The 25,000-nt window shown below is 44.0% G+C and overlaps 1 protein-coding gene across 1 annotated transcript in view; it reads right to left on the reverse strand.

Moving 5' to 3' along the window:
- The window catches only part of LOC145410536 (bcl-2-related ovarian killer protein-like), a 40,735-nt gene that overhangs the window by 3,977 nt on the left and 11,758 nt on the right, over positions 1-25,000 (reverse strand). The window contains exon 5 of the mRNA XM_080280651.1: positions 21,626-21,717. Coding sequence (XP_080136777.1) covers positions 21,626-21,717 — 92 coding nt within the window. The remainder of the gene's footprint in view (positions 1-21,625; positions 21,718-25,000) is intronic.

Consider the following 25,000-nt stretch of genomic DNA (forward strand, 5'->3'; position numbering starts at 1 on the left):
GTGAGGAGAGGGGAGGGGAAGGGGAAGGGGGAGGGTCTAGGAAAGGTGAGGGAAGGTGTCAGGTGTCATGTCTTTTACTAACCCCTGTGGTGTGTGTGTGTGTGTGTGTGTGTGTGTGTGTGTGTGTGTGTGTGTGTGTGTGTGTGAGAGAGAGAGAGAGAGAGAGAGAGAGAAAGCCTGGCTCAACACTGGATACCATCAACTCTTAAGGAGAAAAGAAAATGGATACCAATGACGATATAGCGGCTGATGATGATGATGATGATGATGATGGAGTTCGTATGGTGGTGTGGTACGGCTGTGGTGTGGTGTGGTGTGGTAGGGTGGTATATTGCTGTGGTGTGGTGTAGTAGGGTGGTATACTGCTGTGGTGTGGTGTGGTAGGGTGGTATACTGCTGTGGTGTATGTGGTATGGTAATGACGTGTGGTGTTGTAGTGGCAGTGTGGTTGAGGCTGTACAAGTGTGGTGTGAATGTGGTAGTGGTGTGGTGTGATGGTGGTGTGAGGGAAGTGGTGTTGTGTGGTGTGATGATGAGGAATGTTGTGGTGTGGTGTGTGTGGTAGTGGTGTGGTGTGAAGGTGTTTATGGTGTTTTGAGAGTGTGATGCTGGTGTGTGGAGTATGACATCCACCTCATCCCATCCCACCTCACACTCCACATCAACCCACACTCGAAACCATCCCACCTCCACCTCACACTCCGCCCCGCCACACCTCTGCCAGTCACATTCCCACACTCCACCCCACCCACACTCCGTCCCATTCACACTCCACCCCACCCACACTTGACCCCATCCACACTCCACCACAGTAAACCTAACCACATCCTCACTTCGACATTCTCAACTTCGCCATATCCAATCCTGTCTTGCCCCAGTAGCCACAGTTTTACACCTGATGATAGATAAATAAATACATAGATATAGATATAGATAGACAGACAGATAGATAGAAAGACAGATAGACAGACAGACTTACTGACCACAAAAAATCATTAGAATTAGGAAGGCAGGGAGAGGTAGAGATGAAAGAAGAGAGGTGGAGAGGAAGAGGAAAGGTATGGGAGGAATAGGGGAGATGGGGGAGGAAGAGGAGAGGCAGATGGACGAGGCAGGAACAACAGATGGGTTAGGCAGGTAGGCAGGTATATGTGTGAGGCAGGGTGGACGGGAGGGAGAGGTATGGGAAAGGCAGGGTGGGTAAGGTAGAGTGAGGCAAGTTGGATTAGGCAAGATGAGACAGGATGGGTGAGGCACGGGAGGTAGGTATATGTAAGGAAGGGTGATTAGGCAGAAAGGCAGGGTGGGTTAGGCAGGGTGAGGCAGGGGTGAGGCAGGGATTGAGTTGGGCACTTTCTCTCAGTAATGTGCCGTGGGGGGGTCGCTACAAGGGGTCATAGGAGGTCACGGAGGTCACACACTCATCACTCAAACGCACACACCCTCACACACACACGACCCAAAACGTACACACACACATACACACAAGCACCTCCCCCCCTCTCTCTTTCTCTCTCTCTCTCTCTCTCTCTCTCTCTCTCACACACACACACACACACACACACACACACACACACATACACACACACACACACACACAATACATCTTTCATCTAGCTGACACTCCTTTCACTTCCTTCTCATATGCATAAACACATTTCTTTCTTCCTCTTCCATACCCCTCTCTCTCTCTCACACACACACACACACACACACACACACACACACACACACACACACACACACACACACACACACACACACACACACACACACACACACACACACACACACAATACATCTTTCATCTAGCTGACACTCCTTTCACTTCCTTCTCATATGCATAAACACATTTCTTTCTTCCTCTTCCATACCTCTCTCTCTCTCTCTCTCCCCATCACAACAGACAAGGATGATCCTCCTGACCCTGAGTGTGTGTGTGTGTGTGTGTGTGTGTGTGTGTGTGTGTGTGTGTGTGTGTGTGTGTGTGTGTGTGTGTGTGTGTGTGTGTGTGTGCTGCTCATTATTCTAACATTCACTTTAGATAACGCTCTCTCACAAATACACACAACTTAGTATCTCAGCCTAAAATATTAATAATAATAATAATGATAATAATAATAATAAGTATGATAATCCATGGAAAATTAAGAGAGAGAGAGAGAGAGAGAGAGAGAGAGTGTGTAAGTGCCTGTGTGCGTGTATGTACAAACAGGCTTCAGGGAGGTCATTATGCAAACACTACAAGACTGATTCAATCTTTAGCTGCGTAAACCATGTACGTACCCCTTCACTTACACGCACACACACACACACACACACAGTCACTCGTTCAATCTATCTATACTAACATGAACAGACTCTCTCTCTCTCTCTCTCTCTCTCTCTTAAAACACATTCCACCCACTCTTCTAATCTGCATACAATGGAGTGCCGACGGAGTGTATCTTTTACCGATGATGTGAGTTTAGGCAGGATGGGAAAACGAGAGAGAGAGAGAGAGAGAGAGAGAGAGAGAGAGAGAGAGAGAGAGAGAGAATTATCACTGGACTTCCCTTCATTTATCACCAGACTTTAATCCTTCATTAACTCATCATTGTTTTCAGACAATGCGCATGAGAGAAAGAGAGAGAGAGAGAGAGAGAAATGTGATATCAGCCCATATTCTGACAAAATATGGACGGAAAATATATAGACGTATTATAACACCTTTACAGATACATTACTGTACTTTTACCACACAATTGCAATAAAATGATATCGAAAAAATACCTTAAAAAATGATGGCGAGAGAATACCTAAAAATAAAAGCGTTAGGCAAGTTATTCATAGCGCGGGTGGAGGATATTATTTTTAGGCAGGGTACGTCTGGGCGGGAAAGGACTCGACGGGAATGGCGGGAAGAGTGAACAGCCTTCGATTTGCAGACGCGCTTTTTTTTTCTTCTTTTCTTTCTTTTTTTTTTTTTTTTTTTTTTTTTTTTGAGAGAGAGACTCGGGGAAGAAGCCACGACAAAGGATTCTTGAGGTGAAGAGGAAGGCTGCTAGAGTTGGTACACTTACTGAAAATGCTAATGAAGAATGTGAAAGTTATTTTTGATAGATATATTATAGGTCCATCCACTAACAGCAAAACTTTAAGCAACTAACTGTCCTGAAGAATTAATATACCGTATAACTTATGTACGTGTCGTGATGAATATACTCTATCTACCTATCTAACTGTGTCTATCTACCTATCTACCTATCTATAAAGAAAAAGGTGAATGGCTTTTGGTAAACAAAGTAAGGCTTAAAGACTATAATATTCCCTATAGTTTAACAAGAAGAGTACATATAAGACTGTTTCCTTCCCATTCTTACTTATAAATGAAAAAGTAAGATGATTCCAAAGTCTTGAGGAGAAATGGAAAGGTAACATGCAGAGGTAAAAGTCATGTGTGTGTGTGTGTGTGTGTGTGTGTGTGTGTGTGTGTGTGTGTGTGTGTGTGTGTGTGTGTGTGTGTGTGTGTGTGTGTGTGTGTGTGTGTGAGAGAGAGAGAGAGAGAGAGAGGACGAAAATAAAATACCCACACTAAAAAGGCATAAAGCAACAAGCACTGGTCACGCATGTCGTAAAACAGATAACAGATAGGCAATTAGGGCAGGAGAGGAGCCAGCCAGAGATGGAGTGAGAGGAAGAGACAGGAGAACAAGATGCAGAGTTAAGGTACAGGCTAATATGGTAGGTTGAGATGCAACAGCTAATAGGTCAGAGTGGAGAAAGTTTACAGAGCTTTGTCCTGCGGTAGGTGTTGATGATGACGATGATGATGATGATGATGATGATAATGACGAAAAACAAGATGCTGATGATGACAACGATGATGAAAAACAAGATGGTGATGATGATGATGATGATGATTGGGCCATTATATTGCAAAAAAAAAAAAAGAAGACGAACGGCAAAGGTGGAAGAGGAAACGATTAAATACTCATCTGACACTTCAGGGACGGAGATGCCTGGTAATTAGTGGAGAAAAAAGAAAAAGAAAAAGGCTGTGGACGAGAGAGAGAGAGAGAGAGAGAGAGAGAGAGAGAGAGAGAGAGAGAGAGAGAGAAACAATTTGATAAGTATGTCGTAAAAACATAATTGACAATAGTCCACAAGACCCACCACCACCAAAAAAAAAATAATAATAATAATAAATAAATAAATATAGAAAGAAAGAAAGAAAATCCCTGCTAATCCCATCACACCAGGCCAGTGGATATTAGCGCCAAAGTGGTGACATGTGAAGGTGTGTGGCACGTAGGACTGCTGGGCCTCAGGGAACGGCATGTCAATTATATCCCCAGAGTCGAGGGAAAAAAAATCTCCCCTCATCGTCTATCTCTCATCCCACTTGTTCTCTATCCTCTCTCTCTCTCTCTCTCTCTCTCTCTCTCTCATTCCTCAATTTTTTTTTTTTAATTCTCCCTCCATACCCTCTCCCTCTTCCTCCCAACCGTTTACTCCTCACTCTCTCTCTCTCTCTTGTTACCTCTCACCTCTCTCCTATTCCATCTCATTCTACCTTCCCCCTCCTTCCCTTCCGTCCCGTTTCTCTTCCTCTTCCATTTCTCCCCATCCTTCCTCTCCCGTCTCCATTCCCTCCCTCTCTCCCCGCCGTTAGCCTTCCCCACAGAGAAAAGGTCAGGCCATTATTACTATTCCAAGCCATAATCACCTGCATACATGGACCTCCTCAACTCATATATAGACACACGCTCAACCACGCAAGAAAAGAAAAAAAGAAGAAAAAAGGTAGAGAGTGTGTTGGTGTTTGAGGGACGAATAAGGTGTTGAGTCTGGACATGTAAGGCGGACCTGTTTTTTCATCACTAGTCATTCACCACTTCCTCATTTACAAGGAAGGGATAGTGCAAAACATAAAATAGGTGGTACAGTAATGACAGGGCAGGAGTGGACAGCGTGGGTCAGCAGATCATGGCAGGGTAGGACAAAGGGAAGCAAGGAAGGAGAGTACAGGGGTAGAGTTTTGCCCATATCACTACACATATACAGTCACACATCCAGTCGTACGTACCACTGACCTTCATCATTAACATATCTGATGCCAGGGTTTGTCAGGCTGTCCGCTGCTCTCTCAGGCGCGACCACGAGTTCTTGTCAATCATCTTACTCTCAGTCTCACTCTGGTTTTCAATTACTCACCAGAATGTTCACTTGTCACCTTTCTGCCGTAACTTTTAAGCTATAAATGATGGACTGTCATTTCTGTGTTGAGTAAAATAGCCCAGTGGATGACAGGGTAAAATAATAATAATAGTAATAACGATAATAACAACAAAAATAATAATAATAATAATAATAATAATAAGGGAGGCAGTAAAACGCAATCGAATATTCCTGGGTCTCTCCGCGCTATCTCGAGTTTTCTTTCAAGATGTCATCGAAATGAAGGGGTCACCGGTCAGAGAGAGAGAGAGAGAGCGAAAGTACTGTGAGCGAGTGACGTGCAGGTAAAAATATAAATAAATAAATAAAAGAACTTCTGACATAGCGCACTTCATCACTGTCACTTCTGATTCTCATTCTCTCCTCACTTCAAAGGATAAATTGTCCCTTAATTCCTTCAACACGGTGATTTATTTTTCACTTAAATCCGGCTACCACTATAGTCGGGTTGTGTCTATCTGCCAGAGCTCCGTAGCCCCCTTTTTCAGTTCAGTTGATGGCGAGGTGTCGTCAGATTGGAGGCTAAACTTGAAGCGTGACCAAGGAGACTCATCCCTGGTTCAGAACTATACCCCGTTTATTTTAACGTGGCCGAATATTACCATCTCTCCATTCTGAATACTGAGTTATAACCATGGATTAACACGAGAAAATGATGCTAGTCAAGAGGAAGTGCTATGGGATGGATGTAGAGCCACAGTACTGTTTAATTCTGCCACTGAAGCACATGGAATAAACAGCGAAAGGACGAAAATCTGGGCCAAGTTACGGTAAGATTATAGTGCTCAGCGAATTTCATGTAACCACGACTTAGTGTTTGTGTGAAAATGGCCCAGTTCCGTCACATAAAACCAATCCAGCTATAAACGGTTTTGAATATATTTGGAGAAAAGTTTGGTACTGAGAAAAACCAGAAATGAAATCCGCTGGCCAATTTTGCTACGAGAAAGCCTCCATAAGCTTAACAAATCCGACATGTGTTAATGAGGACTCAGATAAAATGCACGTCATCGGAGTGAATGGGTTAATTTTTACCGCCTGTCACTTGTCTTGTCTGCCGCTTCATCTGTATGTCTTCTTGATTTATGGCTTGTTTTTTCTCTTGATTATCTGACTGTCTGCTGAATGCCTTGTTTACTTTCATATTATGTGCCGACTCAGTTATTTCGGTGATGTTTGTCTGCTTGTTTCACTGTTATCTGCTTGCCTTCCTGTTTGCATGTGTGCGTGCCTGCCTGCCTTCCTCCCTCATTGCCTGCCTTCCTGCCTCTCTGCGTTCCTCCTTGCCTGCTTGCGTGCATCCCTGCCCGCCTACGTGCCTGCCTGCCTGCTGGCGTGCCTTGAGAGGAGTGTGAGGGTGTGTGGGGTTGTGAGAGAGGGTAGCAGAGTATGTTAATGAGAGATGCCCGCTTTGTGTTACACTCTCTGCTATAACACCCACTCCTCTCTCACATTTTCTCACATTCCCTTTTCACACTCTCTTTCTTTCCTTCATAATCCTTCCCCACTCTCTTCTCCCTCACACCCACTCCCTTCTCTCCCCTATTCCTTCCTCTCCTCTTCCATGTTTTGTTTTTTTTTTGTTTTTTTTTACACCCACAGCCGTCTCACACACACTTCCTTTCCCCGCACACCCTTCCCTCACTTCAGACAATTTTTTGCACGACTGTTTCTTGACTGAACTCTCTCTCTCTCTCTCTCTCTCTCTCTCTCTCTCTCTCTCTCTCTCTCTCTCTCTCTCTCTCTCATACACTGGACTGCCGTGATTGTGTAAGGTTATTTTTTTGTGGAGTGCGCATAATTGTTCTTTTGTTGGGAGAAATTGGCTCTTGTTGGTGTTCAGGCTTCTGTGTGCGTGTGTGTGTGTGTGTGTGTGTGTGTGTGTGTGTGTGTGTGTGTGTGTGTGTGTGTGTGTGTGTGTGTGTGTGTGTGTGTGTGTGTACTGTATATATTAGGATACGGTGCACATGGGGAGATGGAATGTGTAGTACGATAACATCAGTAGCTAATACACTGGGGCATCATTGAATACATAATGCTGAAGAGTAAATGAGAAAGGATTGTGCTTTGTGGACTGTCGCGGAGAAGAATACGTGCGTGTACTTTGTTTTTATTCAAATCCTGTCTGAAATGTTTACGTCTGAAATAAACAGTTACCCGTTTATTAAGTTTGCATTTCTGGCGCAATTTTGCTGGGTAGGCGAATTTTACGCTGATGATATTGTTTGTTGCCTTGGAGTGCTACATTCAGTCTTCCACCATCAGGCTACGCTCTCTCCAAATCACACTCCTCTCCCTCAATATACCTCTCCACCCCATACCTCCATCTCATTTTCGGTCTCCTCCTCCCACTCCTCCCCTCCACCTCACTCACATACATTCTCCTAGTCTCGAGGTACACCATGAGCAAAAGTTCGCCGCCAGTTCTCAGCCAGCATTGTATTTGCCTCCCATATTTCTCATTTCTCCCCAAGCGGCAGAGAGTGAGTAGCCTTCCTTCTCATATTCTATTGTCGTGTTTCATACTGTTATCACACACACACACACACACACACACACACACACACACACACACACACACACACACACACAATAATTCATGTAAAGCCTTCCACGAGCACAGATGGCAGAGAAGTATCGCCACACTTTTACTCATGATTGTACTTGTAATTCTTCCCAACACATCGACATCACCACCACAACCCTGCATGTCTGAATCGAGAGGCTGACCTGAAAAAATCCTGTATATCTGAATTAACCTGCACGAAACTGAAACGACCTGAATGAAAATGAGCTGACGAATCCAGACTATGCGTAATTTAACCCCGGTGGCTTAAACTGGATATAGATAGAGCCGAAATGACCTGGATCGACAGAGATGAATGTAAAGAGTTTGGCTGGATCTCTTTCAACTTAGGATTCCAATGCATTTTTTTTTTTTATGTATCGTATGAATTATGTAAGTTGGTGATACAATGTGGTACGGTTTTGTAGGCTTAACTTGCGTGGTGGTATGATGTGGTAGGATTTTGTTGTGTGTGTGTGTGTGTGTGTGTGTAGTTCACCGGGTCGGTCAGGATCACTTGATGGTCGTGATCGTCAGCTTTTACCCTCCCGGAAGGGAGCTGAGAGCTCATATAGTCCGATCTAAGAGCAAGGCTGTGACCTTCACACACGCACACACCCGTCCCCTTGCACAAGGGGGACAGTAACCACCCACTTCGTCAGAGAAACTTTTCGCAACCTGAGCGAGGCGCGAACTCCCGTCCACCAGTTGGCAAGCGGGAACGTTACCACTGCACCAGCGAGCGGTGTGTGTGTGTGTGTGTGTGTGTGTGTGTGTGTGTGTGTGTGTGTGTGTGTGTGTGTGTGTGTGTGTGTGTGTGTGTGTGTGTGTGTGTGTGTGTGTGTGTGTGTGTAGCAAGAATAAACTAACAAAATACTGTATTGTAGCAAAGTGGCTGAATTATGTTACAGCGAATATTGTATTAAGAGTATGTTGTTGAATATTAGGAGTGTGAATTTTGTCCGCCCCTCCCCCCCCCTCTCTCTCTCTCTCTCTCTCTCTCTCTCCGTAGTCAATATCATGAGTATGAATTATGCAGAGGTGATAGTTTCTGAAAGCGCCAGACAATGTGATGAGGGAGGAAGGAGAGCAAGAAGTTGTGAGGAGGTAGTACATGGAGAGAGAGAGAGAGAGAGAGAGAGAGAGAGAGAGAGAGAGAGAGAGAGAGAAATATTCAACACTTGGTCATGCAAGGCTTCAATACCGCGATGTTCCCAGCAGAGGTGACATCAATGGGGGAGTGTCAGACAACATAGGGCCTCTCTCTCTCTCTCTCTCTCTCTCTCTCTCTCTCTCTCTCTCTCTCTCTCTCTCTCTCTCATTTTTATGTGTCCATCATACCTTCTTTTCGGTTATCGTCATTATTCTTCTCTTCTTTTCTTTTCTCTTCTCTCCCCCCTTCTCAAAACGGCTTCCTCTTCCCTCCCCCACATATTACATCACCACGCAGTCACACACACACACACACACACACACACACACACACACACACACACACACACACACACACACACACACACATACACAAACACACACAAATTCTCTCTCTCTCTCTCTCTCTCTCTCTCTCTCTCATAAAAACTAGCAGCAGCAACAGCAAGGCAGCCTCAGTGACTCACCACTTCCTACCCCCCTCCCCCTTCTCCCTTCCTCCCCCCCTCTGCTTGTATGCTCCCTCCCCCCTCCCCCCATTCGAGGTCACCTGTCTAATTATGCCCAATTCAACCTGACCTCACCTACTATGCAATGACCTAATTTAATCTGACCTAATCTAATCTAATCTAACTTTACCTGACCTACCCCAGCTTGATATAACTTCATCTCACCTAGCCTAATCTAACTTAACCGTACCTAACCTAATAACCTAACTTACATCTAACCTAATTTGATTTATTCCTGCCTGACCTGGCTTAACCTAACCTAATTTTACCTAGCTTAATCTAATGGGATCCAATCATCATCATCATCACCATCATCACACCACCACAAACCACCACCACCCCTACCACCACCACCACCTTCATCACCAGCCTAACCCATTTCCTTCTATCGTAAAAGCGGTGGGCAGCATCCAGAAACAGGCACAGTCAACGCAAAAACTAGAGAAACAACAATTCTTCTTCCTCCACACTATAATCCATCCTTTCTTTCCTTCTTGCACGCTATTTCAACATCCATAAGTGTCAAAAATATCTCTCAGTCTGTTTTCTCTCTCAACACAATAAAGCCACACTCTCTCCCTTTATCATATACTTCTTCAAGACTCACACAGTAAATGCTATAAATCTCTTGTTGTTATGTTCTTGCAGTTCTTGTGATGTTCTTGTAGTTTTTGTAGTTATGCTCTTGTAGTTCTTGTAGTTATTATGTTCTTGTACTTATGTTCTTGCAGTTCTTATAGCTATGTTCTTCTTCCACACAGCAAACCCTTCCTCTTATATGCTTGTTCAAGGCCCATACATGCCATATCTTGCAGTTCTTTTTTTCCACCGTCTGTCTCACTGCCAATATCTACGTTACCTCTACCATTTTAAAACCACCTTGTTCATCACTCAAAAGGCAGTGATAGCTTCCTTACTTTCTTCAATACTTTCTTTAATTCAGTTCTTTCAAAGGCAGTGATATATTTTTTTGCTTTCTTTAATACTTTCTTTAAAATTGTTCTATCAAAGGCAATGATATCTTCCTTACTTTCTTTAACATTGTTCTCTCAAAGGCAGTTATATTTTTCTTACTTTCTTTAATACTTCCTTTAATATTATTTTTTCAAAGGCAGTGATATTTTCCTTACTGTCTTTCATACTTTCTTTTTTTTTTTCGCATATTTTCAAACAACACTCAACAGATTTATGCCACAATAATTTTTTGCACTCACTTTTGTCACCAATTTTATACAAAGACACACAATGGCAGTTTTTCCATCCTCAACTGGTACACCGAGAGAGAGGGTTCTAGGACAATTGCCCCCCGGACAGTTGCCCCCTGGACATCTGCCGCCGGACAACTGCCCCCTGGATAACTGCCCCCATAGGATTATTTCCCCCCGGACAACTGCCCCCCGGATAACTGCCCGCGTAGGATAATTGCTCCCCACGGATAACTGCCCCCGCATCCACGACAGGCAAGAGACAGACATTATTATAAATGTATTTTTTTATAAATGTATTTTTCGTACAATATAATCAGGTCGTTGAAACATAGGTCATGTCACATGTCATGTCACATGTCGACGTTGAAGAGGTGCATGCATACATTTTCAAAATTAAAACTGCAAATTGTGAGCGATGCTCCGCAGATAATCAACGATGTCTCGTTCTTCAAACTGTCTGACGATGTTGAAAATCCTCTGCGTCAAGTCCTGATATCGCTTCTTTTTTGGTGGTGGTGGATGACCTGCCAACATCTGGTTGATGACCACTTCGTTGAGGGCTTGCTCTTTTCTCAGTGTCTGGAGAAACTTCCACATGTTTGAGTGGCACTCCGATACGCTTGACTGTATGTGGTTGTGCCAACCTTCAACGGTGTTATTGGTGCGAGGCAAGTTCACCATCAGGCGGCCATGCATGTTCCACATGTCAATCGGGAATAACGGAGCTCGCCTAGCTTGTCGCCGTATCCTTCCGATGTATGTGTCTTCGAAGTAGTCCATGACAGGATCAGCTTCGGGGGGCATAATTTCCTGAAGTACTTTGAAGGCATTCAGCACTTCGTTGGGCGGCACGAAGGCTAAGGCCGGCAACATGCGCACTTTAAGTGCAAACTCCGCATTGGCTTGATACGTTTGTTGGAGTCCTTCGGATTGCACTTTACGGTAGAGACTTTGCGGGAGGTGATAAAAGCAGCCATCCAGTCTCGCCAGGGAACCATGACTCAATAACACTCTTTGCGGCTTGTTCATAGTCGATCAGCAGTGTCTGGGATCAGCATTGGGTTGATTTGCAGCAGCTGTTCTAATAATAACTGCTTGGCTGATGATCTGCTGCGAAGTCCCGTGTGAGCTGATTGCTTGATTTTTGATGTCACGCCGAATAGCTAGCATTTCTGGACGACCCACCTTGACAGCACGTGTATGTGTGTTGAAGCTGCCAACAATTTCTCCATCACGCACCTTGAGCTTGGCCTTACAGTTTTTGTGCCGACGTCTTTCACACTCATAGGACACCACGTCATTAGCTAAGGTCTTCTGCTTCACGTATAATTATGTGGCCTTCGTAAATGAGCTTTGGCTTGCCACCTCACTTGGAATGAACTCCATGGTTGGATGAACCTACACCGTTGCTAGATATGCAAATCACAACCATAGCCAGCAGTAATGCAACAGTATTGGTCTGGTTGGCGACCACAGACTGATACAACCGGCTTCACCCCACAACTTCGAAAGACTGTCAGAATGAAGCTGTCATAACCAGCCAACACTTCAACTGATCAGGCTGGTTTATGTTTTCGGAACAGTGAGAATGACACCGTGGGTCGACGAACACGGCTTGCTCTCCATAAGGCCAGCTTACTAAACATGTTTTGTATTGGTGGCTTTGACGTATGTTTGTTGTGCTGCCAGTTTGGGGGGCGGTTATCCGTGGGGGGCAATTATCCTACGAGGGCAGTTATCCGGGGGGCAGTTGTCCGGGGGGGGAATAATCCTATGGGGGCTGTTATCCAGAGGGCAGTTGTCCGGGGGCAGATGTCCAGGGGGCAACTGTCCGGGGGGTAATTGTCCGGATACCGAGAGAGAGAGAGAGAGAGAGAGAGAGAGAGAGAGAGAGAGAGAGAGAGAGAGAGAGAATAACGCGCCACTTAAAGCACGTTACATTTTGAACCGTGAGCGAAACATTGTGATAAATAAACCGCTCTACGATAAGACAGCAAAAATTCTTCTCAGTATTTATTATTACTGTAAATAATGGATAAAATGGCGCCATAAAGATGTTAAGTATTCAGGGGTTGATACGCAGGAGGTTTGTCTAAGGAATTTTGCTGGTTTACGTAGCCTCTCTCTCTCTCTCTCTCTCTCTCCTTCATGAATAACGTCCTCGGGCTGAAGGGGTCAACCACGGCTCATTCACTCTTCACTCCCATTCATCTGGTTTTCAAAAATCTCAAAAAAATAAAAAATAAAAAAAATGGCGCCTGGGTCACTGGGTGGCGTTGTAAATATATATTGCGTTGAAAATGGTGGTGACAAAAGATGTGAGAGAGAGAGAGAGAGAGAGAGAAGAGGAAGAAGAAGAACAGGAAGAGAGAGAAGAGAGGAAAAAGATGAGAGGTTGAAGAAGCGGATATATTCGAGAAGAGGAAGAGAAGGAAGAGAGAGAAGAGAGGAGGAGGAGGAAGAGAAGGAAGAGAGAGAGAGGAAAGGAGGAGGTAGAGAAGGAAGAGACAAGAGGAAGAGGATATACTTGAGAGGAAGAGGAAGAGAAGGAAGAGACAGAAGAGGAAGAGGATATGTTCTATTCCCAGGGGTTTACACGGTTAGCTAATTTAGGATCTGAGAATATTATTAAGACCTTGAGAGAGAGAGAGAGAGAGAGAGAGAGAGAGAGAGAGAGAGAGAGAGAGAGAGAGAGAGAGTGGGAAAATAAGAGCGATGATAATTATAATAATGATGATACTGACAATAATGATGATCTTGCCTATTACGACACATCACACCACACCACACCACACCACACCACACCACACCATACCACACCACACCACACCATACCATACCACACCACACCACACCACACCATTACACCTCTACACTTCCACACCACATCACTCCAAGTTACCACACTATCAATATACCACAAAACAAAATCTCACAATACAACCACACTTCAGTCACAACCACAGTACCAAATCACAACCACACTGACATCCCATCCTACCACACTACACCACACCACACCACAGCATCACCACACCACCACAACAAGAGTTAACCACAGAGAGAATTAAGCACATCATGCAAACTACCACCCCAGACACACGGTGGGTGAGTCTGTGTGACCTTAAGAGAGAGAGAGAGAGAGAGAGAGAGAGAGAGAGAGAGAGAGAGAGCAGAGTATGAGTGACATGTTTACCTGTTTGCTTGCCTGAGTGCAGTGTGCGAGCGAGAGGTGTTGTGGTGTGTGTGTGTGTGTGTGTGTGTGTGTGTGTGTGTGTGTGTGTGTGTGTGTGTGCTTTGTCTTCTGTGCGATGTTATGTCTGTGTGTTCTTGTTAGGGTGGATGTTCGTGACTGGTACCTACACACACACACACACACACACACACACACACACACACACACACAGTATTCTTTCCCATCATGTAGGTTTACGAGGGTGAAAATGGCAGCAGGGGGAATAAAAATGGTGATGATGATTGTGGGTGAGGTGGCTATGACCTGACTGTGGTGGTAGTAGTAGCAGTAGTAGTGGTGGTAGCGGTGGTTGTGGTGGTGGTGGTTAGGGCGCTGGTAATGATGTGGTTGTGGTAAGCTGGTGGATGGGAATGGTAATGTGGTGAATGGTGTAGTGGTGACAGTAATGGTGATGGCAGTACTAATGATGCTGGTGATGACAAGAGTAATGATGATGGTAATGGTAGTGCTGATGGAAAAAGGAATCACTGCAAAAACCATGCTACAAATGCCATTATGCTCTGTTCCTTCCTAACCTAACCTAATCTAACCTAACCTAACCTAACCTAATCTAACCTAACCTAACCTAATCTAACCTAACCTAACCTAATCTAACCTAACCTAACCTAACCTAACCTAACCTAACCTAACCTAATCTAGCCTACCCATACACGCCATTGTTCAACTCTTTCCCAACAGGACAGAGTGGAGAAAGAGTAACCTAGTATTTCAATATCAACTATACCCTTTCAACCTCCTTCGCGTGGTGGCACTGATATAACTAAGCAGCTCCTCTGACCGGCTATCCAAACGTCCCTCAGCTCCCTCCCTATCCCCTGAAAGTGAGATGGTGGACTGCAGGAGAGGGGCGGCTGGATAGAGGGGGAAGTTTCCAAAAACCTTCATTATCTTTCTTAGCTCTAGGTACTTCAAGACTGTCCATTATAGATCTCAATTTATTTCCAATTTAAAATAATAATTAATTCGTATAATAAAAGCGATTTATTTTCAAGTTATTCATTATTAACTCATACAATAATCCCCACGCCCAGCATTTATCACAGAAAAATATTATTAATTTATGCATTAGCTTGAGAGAGGGAGAGAGAGAGAGAGAGAGAGAGAGAGAGAGAGAGAGAGAGAGAGAGAGAGAGAGAGAGAGAGGCCACGCTCACTGATCGAATAAAAATAAAATAAAACAAAATAAAAAGTGTGAGTAACTATAGTGCGTTTACTTTAAGCTGGCAAAATCTCTAACCCTTCCCAGCCCGGTTGAAAATCAGGTGTAGTCAAATTGGAGGGCTGATTCGACTAGTAACCAAGGAGACTCGTTTCTATCCCATAACTAGAATCGGATTTCACGTCACCACAGCATAGTATTTAAGTTTTGAGAGTTGCCCAGTTCCCTCATATGATAACTAATTGACTATTCTATAATCCGTCTACTTTACCTTGGCCTAAAATTGCCATCTGTCCGTCTTGAGTGCTGTGTGGCAACAGAATATTAACACTAGGATGTAGCACTAGTCATGAAGAAGTGCTATGGACAGGATATAGAGCTGTAGTACTGAATATGAGTCGCCAAAGGATCTCTCTCTCTCTCTCTCCCTGTCTCTCTCTCTCTCTCTCTCTCTCTCTCTCTCTCTTTAATTGCACTAAAGGTCAGGAACCCATACCGGGCGCTAAATTACCTGGTAACTAGAGGTTGCTGGAGAGAGAGAGAGAGAGAGAGAGAGAGAGAGAGAGAGAGACGGACAGACAGACAGACAGAAAGTGTGTGTGTGTGTGTGTGTGTGTGTGTGTGTGTGTGTGTGTGTAATTCACCGGGTCGGTCAGGATCACTTGATGGTCGTGATCGTCAGCTTTTACCCTCCCGGAAGGGAGCTGAGAGCTCATATAGTCCGATCTAAGGGCAAGGCTGTGACCTTCACACACGCACACACCCGTCCCCTTGCTCAAGGGGGACAGTAACCACCCACTTCGTCAGTGAAACTTTTCGCAACCTGTGCGAGGCGCGAACTCTCGTCCACCAGTTGGCAAGCGAGAGCGTTACCACTGCACCAGCGAGCGGTGTGTGTGTGTGTGTGTGTGTGTGTGTGTGTGTGTGTGTGTGTGTGTGTGTGTTTCCGGGGATGACTCAGCAACTTTTTATTACCTTCTTTTACTGACTATTATTAACCTTTTCACCACGAGAACGTCTATTGTATTTTATTCTTATCTACCTGTCTATCTATCAGTCTATCTATCTATCTATCCATCGATCTATCCGTCCAGCTATCTTTTTATATAACGGGTATAAACGACTTCACTATCAAAGGCTTTTAGTAATCTGAAAATAAATGTTTCCATACATCAGTAATATGAAAAATACATAACCACGCTGAAAAAATGAAGCCAAAATTATGCAGTTTAAAGAAGATGATTCGCCAAACATTTATTACCAACTTCCTTTATTTTTTTTTATTACTAACACTTTATTAGGATCACGTCTCCTGTGCCTTTTTCTTCATATTAACAGCAATCTTTATTTATCTGAGGAGACACAGACACCATCATCCACTCACATGATATACTGCTGCCTCCTTCTTCCTTCACCTTTATCATTCTTTTACTGTCTGCCCTTATTTTCCAATTTCTCCCATCTTTCCTGTCACTTTTTATTACTCTTCTTTCTTTTTCAGTTGGCTTTACATTCAATGTCAAGCCTAATGTTTTCCCGTAAGCCAGGAAGCCATTGTGGTAACCATATAACCAACCCACACATGTTAAATATTTGCCTGTAGGTAGCACGAATTAAATTAATCTTCAGCAAACAGACAGGTAAACAGATAAATAAATAAAAGGATGCTCTGGGGTGAGGAGAGCTTGAATTACCCTAGCACTAAACAAATAAGCACATAGATAGATAATTAAAGAGATAAAAAGACGTTCTGGAGTGAAAAGATGAAGCGAAAGTTGTCTTAAATTTCGGTGGATAATTTTGCAAAGAATATACGATCTTGCTTCATTATCATTTATTGTTTTTATGAGGATGCCCAGCCGGTACCTGTTAGAGCGATGGTGATGGTTGACAGGGGGTGGTGTGATGTGGGAGAGAGAGAGAGAGAGACCCACACTTCAAGGTGATGATTCAGCAACCTATTGATTACCATCTTCCATTATCTTATATTTATCTTACGAGGCTCTTCCTGCCGCCTATCTGCCAGTGCAATGCCGGTAGCTGACAGGTGTGTGTGTGTGTGTGTGTGTGTGTGTGTGTGTGTGTGTGTGTGTGTGTGTGTGTGTGTGTGTGTGTGTGTGTGTGTGTGTGTGTGTGTGTGTGTGTGTGAGAGAAAGAGAATGTTCTTCTATTACTCCCTAAATCCTCTCCTGCCATTACCTATTTCTCACTTATATGTCACCTCCCCCCTCCTCTCTCTCTCTGTCTCTGTCTCTCTCTCTCTGTCTCTCTCTCTCTAAAAGCCAGGCAGATTTTTTTTTCTTTTCCGATGCAGAGATAAAACTGCTTCCACCTCCCTGACAAGGCCCTTATCAGACGCTTCAGGGGTATTTTGGGATTCGAAAAGTGCGCCAGAATTCACACGTTTCTCTCTCTCTCTCTCTCTCTCTCTCTCTCTCTCTCTCTCGACGCAATTGGTATCGTTTAATTAGGATGGAGCAATTATTGCATATTCGCGTCTGCATTCATGTGTCTATTAGACACAGACAATATTTTAGAATATATATAATAAACATTCTATTCATCTTTTGATAAGAAAAATAATAATTAAAAAAAAAATTGCATGCATAGAGTAAGTATGTGGCTGTATGCCCAAATTTTCCTCTTCCATATTATTCTACTTTCTGCCGATCCTATAAAATTCCTTCGTGTTTTTCATTCCTGCAAGGTATTACTTCCTCTTTTGTTTCCTGTACGGCAAATGCCGGAGGGTCTGGAGGGTGGGGGAGAGAGCCTTCTGCTGTGCTATCCTTTTCTTCTGCTCCTATGCACTATATTAGGATTAAGGCCGGACCACCTCGTAGGGACCGTAAGGTCTGTGTGGTCTGTGTATCTATGTAACTCTATGTAACTCTCTCGTCATATACAACCAGTGATTTCGCTAATAGCAACCCACCCACACTCACTCTTCTCCAACCCCCATTTTCTTTGTCTTTTTTTTTTTAGCCCAAACTCTTCCAATTTGCGCCACACTGCTCCCTAATTCGATAATACAAATTTCCCCGTCTCTAACTCTACCCCGGGACCTGTGCTTATCTCTGTTATCGGGAGAGTCTGAGGAGGATGGGGTGTTATCATGGAGTGCTCGTTAATACCCTCCAAAAAGTGACAATCTCGGCGTCTTTGATCAGATAAGTTCGCATTCTCGTTGCCTAATGGGTCATCTCGCAACACCTTTTCCCCGGCGATCTATTCCTACGCTTGAAGTGGTGGGAGTCTGGGAGCGTGAGCAAGGGTAGACTTTGAACCGTACTGTCTTTGGTTTATCGATAGACAGACAGACAGATAGACAGATAGATAGATAGACTGATAGGAAGATAACAAATTAAAAAAAATATTTTAAGTGGAAGAATAACGATAAACATAAAGCAGAGAGAGAGAGAGATAGAGAGAGGACTATTAATAAGGCACCCACGTATTACCCGTCGCAAAAGCATATTATTTCTGGCCATAAATACGAGGGCGAAATTGTCCAAGGGAGTGGCCTGCGGTGCTTGTGTCCGATATTGGCACGGTGGTGTGGTGTGTGCAGGGGTTTATTTGCACGGCTGCAGGAACGGTATTAGTGTTTATTGCATCGCTGTGTCTTTGTTTGCTGGACTTTTTCTTTTTCTGTCTCTATCTGTCTCATTTACTGTCTCTGTCTTCTGTTCTTCTCTCGTTCTGTGTCCCAATGAATTTACTGCACAGATATGGAACTGGTAATAACACTTACTATCTCTGTCTCTGCTTATTTCTTTCTCTCTCTCTCTCTCTCTCTCTCTCTCTCTCTCTCTTCCCCAGCAATCACGCCTCTCCCCTTTCCCCCCACTTCCTCTCCCTCCCCTTCCTTTTTATCAATCTGACCCTTCCCTTCTCAAACTCCCCCTTCCTCCTCCTCCTCCTCTCTCTCTCTCTCTCTCTCTCTCTCTCTCTCTCTCTCTCTCTCTCTCTCTCTTTCAACATTCACCCTTCTTCCCCATACATTCTCGCTCTCCCACTCCCCTTTCTGCACTACCACTCTTCGCAGTCACTCACTCTACCACAGTCAGTTGCGTTAAGTCTACTACATAGTACTTTCTTATCCTCTTTTAACACAGGGTAATTAGTTCTTGGCGCGTCTATGATCCGTTCACCTTAACTTCGCGGAGATTTTCGTCCATTTGCAGCCTTTTTCCCTTAGCTCAATGGCAGAAAAAGACAATACTACGGCTCTACATGTGCTCCATATCACTTCTTCATGGCTAGTACCTTATTCGAGTCCTGGTCTCTTGTTACAGCTCAACATTCAAGGAGGAGAGATGGCAATTTTACGCCTAAAGTGAACAGAGTATCTTCCCAAGTCTGACGAATACATAGCGGAAAAAATCGAACTATTTGAAACACACACTGGTAGAGATCGGGGTTTCATTGCATTTCGTCAGTTGTTAATTTTCTTCGTACGAATTTGGGAAGGGTTGCTTCTTTGACTCTAGCAAATACCCAGTTTCTAGGTCATTCACCCTTTATGTTATCGGCATTTCCTGTGTATTCCCCGTCTCATAGCACCCACACACCTACCTGCACTCCCCACCTCTCTCTCTCTCTCTCTCTCTCTCTCTCTCTCTCTCTCTCTCTCTCTCTCTCTCTAAGTTTTCAGCCACCCCACTGTCCTCCCTCCTCCACAGTCCTCTTCCCACCGTCTCTTCTCCCCTCTCTCTCTCCCCTCCCTCTCAGTTCTCGTTCCCCTACCACCTCCTTCCCTCCAACCAGCCAATCCCCCTCCTCCCTCCTCCCTCCCCTCATCACTCGTTCCCCTCATTCACCCTATCATCCCCTCTTCCGCTGCCACCCACCTCTTCCCATACACCACTTTATCCATCTATCTACCCATCCATCCATGCACTACCACCTACCTCTCCCCATACACCACCCCATCCATCCATCTATCCATCCATCCATCCATTTATCTATCCATCCATCCATCTATCCATCCATCCACTACCACCCACCTCTCCCAAACATCAGCCCATCCATCCATCTTTATATATCCATCCATCCATCCATCCACCTCTCCCCATACATCAGACCATTTTCCATCCATCCATCCACCCATCCATCATTCAATAATTTACAGTCTTATCTGGAGCGTAGGGACTCTGGGCTAGGCTATTTCGTCCTGTCATTCAAGTTTCCCCTTCCCTGAGCTGTATTATACGATATGTTAAGCTCACCCACTGTTTGCATATAAGAGCGTATTTCTAGCTGGCTCCTGAGACTTCCTGACACGTCTTCTTCAACGATATTTTGCATGACATTAGCGTAGATTCATTATAATTACTCGAGGGATGACTTTCGAGACTAAAGAAAAGGTTATTTAGAGAGAAATGAGGGCCATCGCTGAGGGAACCGGGATGATGAAACTGTCTGTATGTTAAGTTTATCAAAGTAGACACAACATCACTTAACCAGCTCGAGGACAAGAAAAACAGCACAAGAACCAGAGGGAAAGCTGATATAACTGCTTGTACGTAAAGTTGATTATAGATGCCAAAATGTCTCTCAAGCAGCTCGACGACAAGAAAAATAGTCCAATTCCTTACTTGTAGCCCAATCTAGCATCATTCCCTCGTCACACATGCGCTCGGCTTTAAATCTTGGTTTGCTACATCGGATCAACTAATGTTTTCTGATGTTTTGATATTTTCTGCCGTTTCGGTTTAACGCATTTTTTTACAGGCTGTATATGCATTTAAAGTGCAAAGCCTGTAAATATTCGGAAGGTAGGTTTTATCTGGATTTTGCATTTCTTTCTTTTTCTTCTTTCTTTCTTTCTTCTTCTTTTCCTCCCCCTCCTCCTTCTTCTTTCTTTCTTCTTTTTCTTCTGTTTTCCTGCTCCTCCTCCTCCTTCTTCTTTCTTTCTTTCTTCTTGTTCTTCTTTTCCTCCTCCTCCCCCTCCTTCTTCTTTTGACTACTTGACCTGTAGATGGGTACGATTACACAAGATATTCCTCCCACTCAATTGCCGGAGAGGAGGGGGGAGGTATTTATCCCTCCATCCCCCCAGGATCTAAGCTCATGGTTCTATTCCCCATGCATGTTACTGAAGCCAGGTACGTCTGCAGGTGAGAAACATGCAAAACAGAGCACAATGGTGCAGCAGGCATGATAAATCGCTAAGGACAAGGCACTACGAAGTCTCCTGTGCCACCAGGGATAAGGCTATTAAATGCAGCCACATGCCTAAATACCCTATGCAGTACACGGCACGGCTATAAAACGCTGCCACGTCCCTTGCAAGTTAAGTGCACCCTGAGAGAGCATACCTCCTCTAACGACTATACCAAACAATTTAGATCATCACCAAAATATAACAACTTCCTCTTTGCCCCAAGACCGACATATCCACAAAACAAAAACAAATAAACACAAAGACTGGAACGAAATACATAACCTCTCCCAACTTCCTTGACGGAGGTAAATATCCCTAAAATATCCTATGCAGCACGGAACAATTAACGCAACCATATTTCTAAATTCTCTACATGCACTACTCACCCATCCGCCCTGTGACGCAATCCAGGTGGCTGTGTGTCGCTCCATCACCACCCCCATCACGTCCACCAAGGCAGCCACGTACTCAGGGTGACCTGAAACACAACAAACGTTTTTATGGCACGTTTTTAATAGTTTTTCGCACGATTTATTTAGTTTGCACTGTCTCTCTTTAGTTTTGATTTAGTGTGTGTGTGTGTGTGTGTGTGTGTGTGTGTGTGTGTGTGTGTGTGTACGTATACTAACACTACCAGCATACATTTGATTTTTCCCTTGCAGTCTCGTTTTCATTACTGATTTTTTCTTCGTGTTTTACTTATATATATTTGTCCTTAATTCATAGTCTGCCTTATTCTGTATTACTGTATTTTTTTTTCTTTTTCGTTTCCTTTTTTCTATTTTGTTTCTTTTTTCTTATTATTCTTTTTTTTCTTATTTTTTCTTTTTCTTACCAACGCTGCTACGTATCTCGGGTGACACGATCTATACTTTTTTTTTCCTACACTGTAATTATGATACAGTTTCTCAGTTTTGATTTATTTTGACCTTTCTTTTTTTTTAAGTCAACCTACGCTGCTACGAATTCGGGATGACCTGAAACATATACAAAAATTTTCTATAATGTTTTTTTTTTTAGTTATTATTTTCCTACGGTCTGATTGTTACTATTCACTGTTTCTTTAGTTTTAATTATATATATTGTATTTTTGTGTGAGAAGGTAGGGACAGTGCGGGAGTGGATGGATGGGAGTGGAGGGATGGGAGTGAATAGGAGTGAATGGGAGTGAATGGAAGGGAGCTGATGGAAGAGGGTGGATAGAGAGAGAGATGGAGTGGAAGGGAAGAGCCAAGATAAAAGTGGAGGGAGGGGGGAAAGATAAGATAAAGGGTTGCAGGAAGCCAATATTTGATACCGAGGGAGGGAGGGGAGAGGGGAGGAGGAGGGGGAGGGGTGTGGAGGGGAGGGAAAAACTGGTGGAGGAACATTGTGCACTGGAGCGGGAGGGGAGGAAAGGAAAATGAAGGGAAGGGAAGGGAAGGGAAGGGAAGGGAAGGGAAGGAAAGGGAAGGGGAGGGGAGGGAGGGAAAGGGAGGGGAAGGTGGAGAACAACAGGACGATGAATGTGGAAAAAAAACAAATGAAGGGATGGGAAGGGAAGGGAAGAGACAGAAAGCAAGAGAAAGTAAAGAAGAGAAATTAAGGGAAGAGGGGAGGGAAGGGAGGAGAAAAGAATGAGAGGGAAGAAGAGGAGGAGGGAAATAAATGGGAAGGGCATATAATGAGAGATGGGAGGAGCTATATGAGAGAGAAGGGGGAAAGGAAGGAGGAGGAGAGGGGAAGGAGGGGAAAGGGAAGAGGGAGGCAAGACACATAATCCAAGTATCTGTGGTGAAGGTTTGAGGGTACAAGAGGCAACCCAACACCTACCCAGACCACACTCAACCCCCCGTCCCACACCCTATCCTCCCCACCACCTTCTTTTTCACCCACATCATCACTTTGGATTAATTAACACCTTCCCTAAACTTAGCTTTTATCACCATCATCATCATCATCATCATCATCATCATCATTATCATAATCATCATCATCATCATCAATTAATTAACACCATTCAGACACTGGACGGCAATTCTAGACTGGACACGCTTTTCTTTAATATCAGAACTGGGTAGCCTAGCCAAGGGCCCCTACGCTCCGGAAGGGAAAGGCAGATAAAGCCTAATGGAGTGCTGCTGAGTGACGCCTTCATGTGGTGGCACTGATATAGCCGGGCAACTCCTCTGCCTGATTATACAAATGTCCCTCTGCCCTCTCCCTGGCCCCCAAAAGGAGAAGGGTGGCGAGAAATGGGCATCTTCAGCCTGCAGTGCACTTGGTTCACGTCCAGATGAGCCTGGGGTTGCAACTACTACTACTGCCACTACTACTACTATTGCGACTACTACTACTGCTACCACCACTACTACTAGTAACAACAACAACAACAATAATAGTAACACCACTCCACCACCACCAGTAATACTACAGCTTCTACTACTGCAACTCCTATTACTACTACTACTACTACTACTACAACGAATGTACTGTATATTTTATCCTAACACAACAATTTTATTTCCATACACAAATTTCACGAGACACTAAAATATTAAGACTAAGGAAATACAGAAGGGTAAATTTCCCCTAGTCCAACATTTTCTTTAAGGTCATCAGTTATCTTGTATGATCTAAATAATAAAATAATCACATTCCTTAGATAACAGAGGTCTCAGGCAGATAAGGATAATGCTTTGAGTGTTGTCTTGGTGATGAGAGAGAGAGAGAGAGAGAGAGAGAGAGAGAGAGAGAGAGAGAGAGAGAGAGCTTACTACAACCACGGGAAGCAAAATAAACCAATAACACACCACTGCTACCCACACCACAACCACAATCACCCACACCACAACCACAATCACCCATAACTCACTACAGCTACTGAAAAACCACAACCAGTGATAACAATTCACAACCACCCACCACAGAACCATCCAACAACCACCACAACCTACCACAACCACACCAACAATCTCGCCACAATCCACAATAACCACACACCACAACCTACCACATCCGCTGGAAATAAACCACAATCACCCACCACAACACCATCCAACACCCATCACAACCTACCACAATCCACCACAAACACACCAGCAATCTCGCCACAGTCCACAACAACCACACATCACAACCACCGCAATAATGAAACGTCTTCCACACAATCTCGTCACAATAGATTCAACCTTGACAAACACACACACACACACACACACACACACACACACACACACACACACACACACACACACACACACACACACACACACACACACACACACACACACACACACACACCAGTCTTTCCCTTTATCCTACACTTTTTTTTTTATTTCCAAACTCAGCTATATTCCTTAAACATATCATACCCCCTTTCCCAACATACACTTCTCGACTAATTTTTTTTCTAGTAACTCACTGAATGAAGAAATTAGTATTAAAAAATACATACAAACAGGTACACGTTCCTAGCCATGCACAAGGTATGAGACTAGGAGACCAGTTCAACACAATATTTTTATTTAAATTTCTTCAGCAGTAACCCAAGGCCTTCGCAGCAACATACAAGATTTGCAAGCATGTTAAGACGTCAAGAGAGCAATAAAATGGAGTCTTCAAAACCCAAATGCTCCTACGTTTGTAATAAAGTTCCTCACAGACTGAGAAAGACGACCGTGTGTTTGCATGCCGTTTGGAAGATGGATAGAGAACGACAGAGAAAGAAGGGGATGTTACTAATTGGAATATACAGAAAATAATTGGCTGTCTTCTTAGAG

This window comes from Coenobita brevimanus, chromosome 86, assembly GCF_032717465.1.
Source record: "Coenobita brevimanus isolate Jiangsu-jjx chromosome 86, ASM3271746v2, whole genome shotgun sequence".
Lineage (NCBI taxonomy): Eukaryota > Metazoa > Arthropoda > Malacostraca > Decapoda > Coenobitidae > Coenobita > Coenobita brevimanus.